This window comes from Oncorhynchus gorbuscha, linkage group LG14, assembly GCF_021184085.1.
Source record: "Oncorhynchus gorbuscha isolate QuinsamMale2020 ecotype Even-year linkage group LG14, OgorEven_v1.0, whole genome shotgun sequence".
In the NCBI taxonomy this organism is placed as follows: domain Eukaryota; kingdom Metazoa; phylum Chordata; class Actinopteri; order Salmoniformes; family Salmonidae; genus Oncorhynchus; species Oncorhynchus gorbuscha.
In genome coordinates, this window is record NC_060186.1 from 69,514,054 (window position 1) to 69,524,910 (window position 10,857).

General features: G+C 43.8%; 1 protein-coding gene across 1 annotated transcript; it reads right to left on the reverse strand.

The window, feature by feature from the left end:
- Positions 1–249: 249 nt before the first annotated feature.
- On the reverse strand, positions 250–6,249 carry pcare2 (photoreceptor cilium actin regulator 2). The gene is made up of 2 exons (XM_046299464.1): positions 3,354–6,249; positions 250–763 (listed from the first exon to the last, which is right to left on the reverse strand). Exons 1-2 carry the CDS (start codon positions 5,915–5,917, stop codon positions 682–684), a joined length of 2,646 nt encoding a protein of 881 aa, XP_046155420.1. The 5' UTR covers positions 5,918–6,249; the 3' UTR covers positions 250–681.
- Between the last annotated feature and the right edge of the window lie 4,608 nt (positions 6,250–10,857).

Consider the following 10,857-nt stretch of genomic DNA (forward strand, 5'->3'; position numbering starts at 1 on the left):
CTACAACTCCCGCAAGGGCTCAGGGGAGACGAAGGTCGAAAGTCACGCGTCCTCCAATACACAACCCAACCATGTCGCACTGCTTCTTAACACAGCGCGCATCCAACCCGGAAGCCAGCCGCACCAATGTGTCGGAGGCGTGCACCTGGCGACCTTGGTTAGCGTGCACTGCACCCGGCCCGCCACAGGAGTCGCTGGTGCACTATGAGACAAGGATATCCCAACCGTCCTAACCCTCCCTAACCCGGACGACGCTAGGCCAATTGTGCGTCGCCCCACGGACCTCCCGGTCGCGGCCGGTTGCGACAGAGCCTGGGCGCGAACCCAGAGTCTCTGCGCCACCCGGGAGGCCTCAATACAGTATATTACATTGATTTTACATATGCCAAAATAGATTTTTGTTTTCAATAATTACTGTATTACAAAACATCATATCAGATGACGTAATAGATAGACCAAAACATGTACAATGTATTTCAACCTTTTCTCCATTGCAGTCAAGCAATCTGAGGGAGAAGCATGGTCAATTACCTAACACACTTTCTTAGAATAAGCCCCTTCTCTTCTCATTAGAAGGGAAGTCTTAGCCTTAAGAGTCCTCCTAATCCATAATCCCTTTCTATGCTCAGTCCTCACCCTCTAATTCGCTTGGTAGATTCTGCCCTGGCAGACTGCCATGCACTACTGCTCAGGATCCAAATCAGTATCAACAGCACTTGGATCTGATTGGTTGTCCCCTTCCATCACAAGACCATTGACCATCCTATAAAACAACAGGAAAAGGAGAGGCTTTAGTTGTGGATGTCTTCGTGGATTATGGGGTAGCGGACCAGGTAGCTGAGAGATGCAGTGAGGAAGGAGAGCTAATCTACCCAGGATTAGGCCAAATAGGTGGTTTGTCTCTGTGTAAATCTGGAGGCAGTACATAGGGTAAGTGAGTGATGGTGATGGAAACACTGATAACAAGGTATTGGGTTCAAATATAAAATCAAATCAAATCAAATTTATTTATATAGCCCTTCGTACATCAGCTGATATCTCAAAGTGCTGTACAGAAACTGTACAGAAACCCAGCCTAAAACCCCAAACAGCAAGCAATGCAGGTGTAAAAGCACGAAAATAAAGAATTTAAAGTTTTTGCAATTTGCAGTCCTCAGTCCCCCCATGTTTAATTACTCACACTCAAGAAGGGTAAATGTACCAATAAAATACATTGTTGAAATTGATCGTCTGCTTTAACATTAGGCTAAACTTATAGCACCTCATCATATGCTGAGAAGTGTCACTTCAGTTTTTTACAGTAAGAAGTGTCCACATTCCTGTGATACTCTCTGGCCTACTGTGTTAATATACAGTGGGGCAAAAAAGTATTTAGTCAGCCACCAATTCTGAAAGTTCTCCCACTTAAAAAAGATGAGAGAGGCCTGTAATTTTCATCATAGGTACACTTCAACTATGACAGACAAAATGAGAAGAAAATCACATTGTAAGATTTTTAATGAATTTATTTGCAAATAAATTCATTCAGAAATCCTACAATGTGATTTTATGTTTTTTTCCTCCTCATTTTGTCTGTCATAGTTGAAGTGTACCTATGATGAAAATTACAGGCCTCTCTCATCTTTTTAAGTGGGAGAACTTGCACAATTGGTGGCTGACTAAATACTTTTTGCCCCACTGTATATATATATTTTTTACATCTAAGTCAATTATCAGACGCTCTTATCCATAGCGACTTAAATGGACAATTAGGGTTTAGTGCCTTGCTCAAGGGCACATCGACCAAATTTGATTTTGAAACATTTTTTATCACCTGGCTCAACGCTCTCAACTGCTATGTTAACATCCAATCTCGATAATCAACACTCTGCGTTGACGATTGTGTTCCTCAATACTTGACCATTGACTAACTTGTTAAGCATACGTTTGTTATGCAGACTTTGGAATTTACTGTGACATGACGATTATTTACCCACATAGACAAAGTTGATGTATCTGAAATAATCAGATGATCACACCCACTACCTGGAAAACTGATCCATCAAAATGCCACTGAACTTGTTTCGCTCTAGTTGCCATTGAATACACCAGTTACCACACCTATGAAGAATCCTCAGGCGTCTGTAGGACTTGAAAGAAGCTTGAAAATTGCGTAGGCTGCCATATGTGTAAGCTGTGTCACGTATTTTTTGTTCTACTTATTTTGTTTTGCCTCTAAGTTAAATCTCAGGTCACATCTGTTTATCAAAATGGTTTGGGCTACTAAAGTGTTTAATGTTACGGAATGGCTCTTGTATCAAGTAAACACTTCTAGCTAGGTTGTTGTGATTATTTGCAGTTGAGAAATGTAGAATAAACATTTGTTTGCGCTATGCTCTTTGGCAAGTTGTTTATTACTTTAACAGTTTGAGATTACTTTACTTTTTTAAAACTTTTCATTTGAATATTGAGCATTTCAATTCCTGAATGGTAATTCTAAATTGTTGCTCAAATTAATCTACCAACTGTTGATTCACATTCTGTTTTAGGATGATGTTCTAAACTGAAGATGATAGCATAGAGATAGATAGAGGACTATTCTCTGAATCTGTTCCATATATAGTGTCTGTGACAGCATGGGCAGCGCCATTGAGGCTATCTCCATTTCGAAATAGTCCATTTTCTTCTTTACGATAAGCTGATCTCTCCTGATGACCCAGTTGGACATGACTCCAACAGGGTCACCATGATGGATCAGCCAATGAAGTTGGAAGTCCCACCCAGTTGACTACATTAAAATGGTGGAAGCCCTCAAAGGCGCTGGCCATGCTAATAAGGCCTTTTGGCCACTAGATGCCTCTATCACTGTCTATGGGTGATAGCTAGGTCTGTTAGCGTCACAGACTACTGGTGGGCATGGCTTGAGCCTTGCTACAGTACATACACCCACCCACTGAGTGACAGCTGATGGAATCAGATACCATCTACTTGGAGTCAAAAGTATTGACCTTTGGAAGAAGCCATGCAAAACAAACAAGCTCATAGTTTCACAGTTGTTGTTATAGTATTTGTCTCCTAATTTAGAAACCGTCTTGTGTTTTCATCTCTTACCTTTTAAGAAATGTGCTTATATAAATAAAGTTTGATTTGATCATTGATACTGTAGTTCATTGAGATATTATCAAGTTGAATTTCTACTTTTGTAGGTTAACTCAAGTATCTGTTTATTTTTCTATTCACTATTCTCTGCCATTTTCTGTTTGGCTACTTTCTAACATATGATCATAATTCTGCATTTACATGAATTTGGAAGCCTTTGGTCTAATATCCACTAAACTGGTAGCTAGACAAAGGGACTAAAGGGAAACACTCACCTCTCACTGCTTTTGGACATATTTGGATCACTTCCTCGAGTCCGGCCCCGTGGTGTGCCCGGGTTGGACAAATCCTGTTGTTGTGTTGTCAGGCTGGGTCTCTGGTCAGACTGGCTGCGCCGACTGACAGTCTGGGAACCGCGTGTGGACAGCCTTCCCCGGGAGGGCTCACCATAGGGCCTGGGGAGCGTAGAGCTATAGTGGGGGGTCCAGCTCTGGGAGTTGGATTGGCTATTTTGACAGAACACAGATCGGGCATCGTTGAAGGACACTGAGGGTGACATGTCTTCACCACTGTCCTCCCTGCTCCATCTCAAGACCCGGGGAGAGGATGGACGTGAGGGTGGATTAGGCTGTGCGAAAGCAGGGGGGCTTGGTAGTCTGTGGTGTGTAGAGGGACAAGAAGGTGGTAGGCGAACTCTGGAGACTGGTGGGACGGTCGGTGGCATGCTGGTGGCGTAATACTCCCCCTCATAGGGGTTGCTGCTTCCTTGCCTGAGACTCACCCCAGCTCTAAGGGGTCCTCGAACCCCCTGGTCAGATCTGTTTGCAGCGGATTCAACTGCGTTGCGCAGGTGGATGATCTTGCGGGCCTTATGGTAGAGAGAGGCGGTCTGCTCACTCTCTTGGTCGCCTTCAGATGCTGGCTGCTGTCCACCCCTCGTCTCAGGATCCTGTCTGATTGGTCCAACACTTCCACGGTTGGGCAGCACCGTCATGTTCTGCAATGAGGCCCTCAGGCGCTGAGAGGCGGTGCTCCTTTGGCATGGCACAGGGTGGCCCCTACTGTCGGTGTCCTCCTCTTCCCCTTCCTCATCATCCGGGTTTTCCTCATTGCTCTCATAGGAATTGTCCATCAGGACCTCAGGGGGAGGCGGGGGCAGGTTGTCATCATCCAGGCCCTCGCCACCTTCTGCTGCCCAGATGTTCTTATTGTTGTTACCACTGACAATGTCAGGTAAGAGGGGAGTTCCACTGCTCCTAGACCCCCTAAGGTGTGCACTAGGGAGACTTTGGCCTGGTCTGCCGTCCACCCCACCACTGAATGTGTTTATGAGTCTTTTGACGGAGTTGCGGCCAGGAGGTTGTGGTGCTATCGCTGGTAGTGAATTTGGTGCTTGGTTTGCCTTTGTGGACCCTTTGAGGCCATATCTAGCAACCCTCTGCCCCCCTGAAGAGTATCTTCTCAGAGAGTTGTTTCCCGTCTGTTGGTCCAGTTCTTTCTGTTGCAGCTCCTGAACATGTAGAGATTCTATGGACAGTGACCGTGGTGGTCTCACCGGCCTGCCCAAGGGGACAGCTGTTTGGGGTCGTTTGGGTGGCTGCCCCTTGCTGTGCTTGGTGTTCTGTATGGGGTCTGGCGGGGATGAGTTGGACCGCACCCTCCCTGACCTCTCTTCTTCTTCATCCTCCTCCTCATCATCATCCTCTTCCTCGTTTTCTTCCCCCTCCTCACCTTCATTAAGGCATACCTGGTCAGGTGAATGGCTTGGGGGTGTGGGGCGTGCACTGCCACCGGACCCAGAACTCCCCCACTGACGACGGTGGCGCTCTGATCCCATCAGTGACTCGTTCTCTCCCCCGATTCCACTGTCCTCGCTGTGCAGGGACAAGTCATCGAGGTTGCACTTGGCAGCTGCCTCCACGCGCGCCAACACCTGGGTCAGACGCTCCTCTACTGCCCGCTTGGCCTGCAGCCTCTCTCCCAGTAGTCTAGATAGCGAGGCAAAGAAGTCTGCCGCCTCTTCCAGAGTGGTGTCTCCCAGGCCTTGGATCGAGCTCCCCACCAGCTTCATCTTTTCAGTAGAATGCTGGAGCAGCAGCTGCAGCAGGTCTGGGGGGGTTTCTGATGGGTCAGCAATGGGCTTGGAGGGAGTGGGAGCTGGGTCTCTTATCTCGGAGGGCCAGGCCATGTGATTTCCATGCTCCTTCAGCATCAGCTCCCCTTCATCAGCCATCTCCTCCAGGGCCTGGTTGATCTCCTCGAAGCGCATCACAATGGCTGTCATCATGGGCTGCAGGGAGAGCTGGGTCTGGGCGGCCTGGTCCAGCAGCCCCAGCAGGGTCTCACACTTGGAAATGTTGGGGTTCAGGTATTCGTAGGCGGCCTGGTGAGCTCTCACCATGTGCATGGGAAGGTCCACCTTCCCCTGGATGATTGAGGTGTTTATCTCCTTTTCTTTTCGGCAGCCTTGTTTCACGCCCTTATTCTTCTTTCGCTTCTTGACCTTTTTTGCCTGTTTTTCCAGTAACTCCTCACTCTGTGTGTCTCTCACCTGTGATGTCATTTTGACCTCTATTTGAGAGACGGCCCCTAGGTTTGACACAACGGCTGTGTTGGGGGCCATGTCCGCTACTTTTCCCAGGGCGGCCATAGGATTATCCTCTTCAGCTGATAGTGGGAGTTCCTCCACTTCTTCGTCAATATCCGTATTGTCAATATCTTGGTTTTCTCCCTCAACAGGCTTGATGTTACCCACCTCTGGTTGTATTGGCAGCAGAGCCTTGTGTACCCCATCTGGGATCCCTGGGAAGAGATGACCTTTGGATGGGGAACAACCCATTTTTTATGTCCAGACGTTGAAAAAGACTTTAGATTAAAAATGTCAGTTTGTGATGTGATTTCAATAAAGAGATACAAAACCAAATATTTAGCCTAGTAAGTGTGGATAGACCTGCTCATCCATCGGTGCTTCTGTCTGATTACCGTTGAAAACTTGGGTGTTCAGCAGGGTGCATACCTTACGAAAACTCAGCAACAATTCAGCCTCTAAATCAATCTTCTTTACTGGGTTCTTCAATAGAAGGATCAAACCAAATTTCTTATGGGGTTCGTAGATGAGGCTTCTGGAAGCTACGAGGTCCTACCCAAGTAACAGAGCCAGAGAGACTGAATAGCTGAAAGGATCACATAGGATTGGAGGACTCTTCTTCTCTCTCCTTTAGCATGCACAGATGGTCAAATTAAGTGAATTTTGCACGCACACACACACATGCACACACACAGACACATAAGACTTTAAGCTCATCAAGGTAATCAGGGCCCACATCGTCAGGTGTCTTTTTTAGCCTTGTCTAAGGATTGTTTACAGGCAAGATGTAGGTAATATCAAAGACAGGAAGCTACCTGTGTTCCCTAGTTCAGTTACTTTGCTTTTGTTTCCCAATTATCCATTTATTATCCATACACCATGCTTTCCTCCTGGAGTCCTGTAAAGGTTACCTTGTCATAGGTTTCTCTATGTACACATCTATGTTATGTTACTTACATATTGATTTACTGAATTGAAAAACGAATTGAATAGGACTGCCAAAAAGTCATCTAAAAGTTCTAAGTTCATTTGAATAATACATCAAACCAACTGATCAAGCCAAGTGTCTATACTGAATTGCAATACATTTTCAGAGTTTAAGATGACATGTATAAGTCTATGATCAGCAGACAGAAGTCATAACATACAGGTGTATAACAGTATGTTTATAAATACAGTATGTTAAAGTTTCTTAGACAGATGCACATCATTGAGAATACGCAATATTGAGATTACAATGATACTTTACGCAGACTGAAGTTAATGAACCACAACAGCTATTTTCAGCTTAGTTGGGCATACTGTATTTTATCAGTGCCTAATATAATGATAACAAAGCATACAAAAAAACCTGCTTGGATCATGTATGTTTCGACATACTGTATGTCACACATTGGGCATATCAAGGCCTCTGTCATACATTGGCCATATCAAGTCCTCTGTCACACATTGGGCATATCAAGGCCTCTGTCATACATTGGCCATATCAAGTCCTCTGTCACACATTGGGCATATCAAGACCTCTGTCATACATTGGCCATATCAAGGCCTCTGTCACACATTGGCCATATCAAGTCCTCTGTCATTCACTGGGCATATCAAGACCTCTGTCATTCACTGGGCATATTAAGACCTCTGTCATTCACTGGGCATATCAAGACCTCTGTCATTCACTGGGCATATCAAGAACACTGTCATTCACTGGGCATATCAAGACCTCTGTCATTCACTGGGCATATCAAGACCTCTGTCATTCACTGGGCATATCAAGACCTCTGTCATTCACTGGGCATATCAAGACCTCTGTCATTCACTGGGCATATCAAGACCTCTGTCATTCACTGGGCATATCATGACCTCTGTCATTCACTGGGCATATCAAGACATCTGTCATTCATCTGGGCATACCAAGGCCTCTGTCATACATTGGGCATATCATTGTGATTACAATGATACTCTACACAGACTGAAGCAAATGAACCATAACAGATTATCATTCTGCTTAGTTGGGCATACTGTATTTTCTCAGTGCCTAATATACTGATAACAAAGCATACAAAACGATCAGGCCATACATTTGGGCATATGACAGGGCATTCTATCAGGCCATACATTTGGGCATATGACAGGGCATTCGATCAGGCCATACATTTGGGCATATGACAGGGCATTCGATCAGGCCATACATTTGGGTATATACCAAGGCATTCGATCAGGCCATACATTTGGGCATATGACAGGGCATTCGATCAGGCCATACATTTGGGCATATGACAGGGCATTCGATCAGGCCATACATTTGGGTATATACCAAGGCATTCGATCAGGCCATACATTTGGGCATATGACAGGGCATTCGATCAGGCCATACATTTGGGTATATACCAAGGCATTCGATCAGGCCATACATTTGGGCATATGACAAGGCATTCGATCAGGCCACAGGGCATTCGATCAGGCCATACACTGCCCTAACACTGAGTGGCTGCTGCCAACACACTGTCATTGACACTGACCCAACTCCAGCCATTTTAATAATGGGAATTGATGGGAAATGATGTAAATATATCACTAGCCACTTTAAACAATGCTACCTTATATAATGTTACTTACCCTACATTATTCATCTCATATGTATATGTATATACTGTACTCTACATCATCGACTGCATCCTTATGTAACACATGTATCACTAGCCACTTTAACTATGCCACTTTGTTTACTTTGTCTATCAACTCATCTCATATTATATCTGGGCATACCATCTACTGTATGCTGCTCTGTACCATCACTCATTCATATATCCTTATGTACATGTTCAATTATCCTTACACTGTGTATAAGACAGTAGTTTTGGAATTGTTAGTTAGATTACAGTTGGTTATCACTGCATTGTTGGAACTAGAAGCACAAGCATTTCGCTACACTCGCATTAACATCTGCTAACCATGTGTATGTGACAATTAAAATTTGATTTGATTTGATTTGATTTGGGCATATGACAGGGCATTTGATCAGGCCATACATTTGGGCATATGACAGTGCTAAGGTTGATAAGGGAGGGTATATTACATTTTGATATCTTTCATGGATTTTATGTATCTCAAGACATCTAGTGGCCCTTTTGGGTACTTCCAGGTGTCTATGTCCAGGTGTCTAATTCTGGCTGGCCCTCTGTGTGGCCTTATTATGTCAAATATATTCAATAATTCAATAAGATGACTTTAAAATAGAATGACAGCTGTAAAAATAAAACGTAAATACAAACCATCACCTCAGTGAATACCATTGGTGTTTAGTATGAGGGTTTCAGCATGAAATATAATTTCCATTATTTTTCACACTTATTTATTATGTCAACATGTATTCAATGTCAATGTTTTGATGTTTAACTGGTGGCAGTTGTGGAAAAGTCAACAGTTGTAAGAGTTACAGAGTTAATTGAAAATAATGTAATTGTTGGTTAGATGCTTTTTACATTAATTAGGGTATTTTGTCTTGAACCATATGGTCAATCTACTAGAAACCCATGGACAATATAGACACAGGTATAACAAACTAATACTATACACTGAGTATACAAAACATTAAGAACACCTGGAAAGTAACCTTCTCCACATTTTTTTTATGTTTAAACCTTATTCTAAAATGGATTAAATAACAAATGTTACTCATCAATCTACACACAATACCCCATAATGACAAAGCGGAAAGAAGAAAAATAAAAAAGCAAAAACCAATCCATGAATGACATGAAAAGGGGTGCGAGTAAGGGGAGCAGAAAAGTTCCCCATATGGCCCACCAGAGTACTCACTCCTACCAGTGAGCCTGGTCTTTTATCGGGCACGAGGACACAAAATGACCAAAAGTCCCGCAATACCGACAGCTCCTTGTGTTGATACGGTGTTGCTATTCCGCTGGCGACAGCCCAGCCCTGCATGGGCTCGGGAAACAGTGCCTCGGCCCTCCCCTGTGACTCTCGAGGAAAGTCATGAAATCTTGTGTGCTCTCGGCCACGGGACCGTCAGGGACTTCCGGGATGACTCGGAGGTGAGGTCGAATCCCTGGATGTGCGAGTTAAGCTAATCAGGTAAATGTAATTAACTAGAAAGTTGGGGCACCACGAAAGAATGTTAATAGAGCTGTTGTCTTCTGAATAAACTCTTAAAGACCTGGTAATCTTTTACCTCAATAGCAGTCAATATTTAATAGTCACCTTTCTTTAGTCTCATCTGAAAGTTGTAAATTCTAGGTTATCTTCACGAACCCTGGCTAACAAGTTGAATCAGCAATACAACATTTGGTTTAATTATTTATTTACTAAATACCTAAATAATCACACAGAATTACATCTACACCGAATGGATCATACGTTGATTACAAATTATGTCATAAAGGAAAACATCCCTGGCGGAGGGAACAGATATGACGGCTGGTTACACAAAGAAAGGGGGTTGGGTTTTGAATGAAAGAGCGGGAAGACTGAGGAACAAAAAGATGTTGTGTCTCTATTGGGCCGTATGCAGCAAATCTATCGTAAATACAGAATCTCATGCATTCCAAATAACCACCCATTTGGAAAAGGAATATGCAATAAATATTTACTCTGAGCTGCGCTTCGATCGGTTGGTCGTAGATGGAAGGCCGGCTTATCTTTTGAAGAATTTCTGGTGCTCCAAAGAGAAAACAAGACACTCACAGCCAAGGTAAAAATACACGATTCCAACATGGATTGTCTACTCAGGGAAAACAGGGTGATGAAGGAGACGCTACTAGACATATAATGTTGTAGCATGTGTGAAAATCAAATTGTTTCTGGTATTCCTGACGACGCATACAATAACCCAGAGGGCGTAATCTGAAAATTAATGAAATCCACATTGAAACTTCCTATAGAGACTGTAAACAAGGTGACTTTCCACCGAGTACACAGACTTGGAGCTCGGAGCGACAAGACCAAGGGTCCCAGACCAATCATCGCAAAATTTGAACACTACCAACAAAAGGAGCTGATCAAAAAGCAGAGGAAGGGAGCTTAAAGGGTCCAAATTCGGTCTAAATGACCAATTTCCAAAGAGATAAACAAACGTCGTAAGAGACTATATCCAGTACAAAGACAACAAAGGATGGATGGTAAGCGTGCCTTTATCATTGTGGACATACTCTTTATAGATGGACAGCTATTCCAAA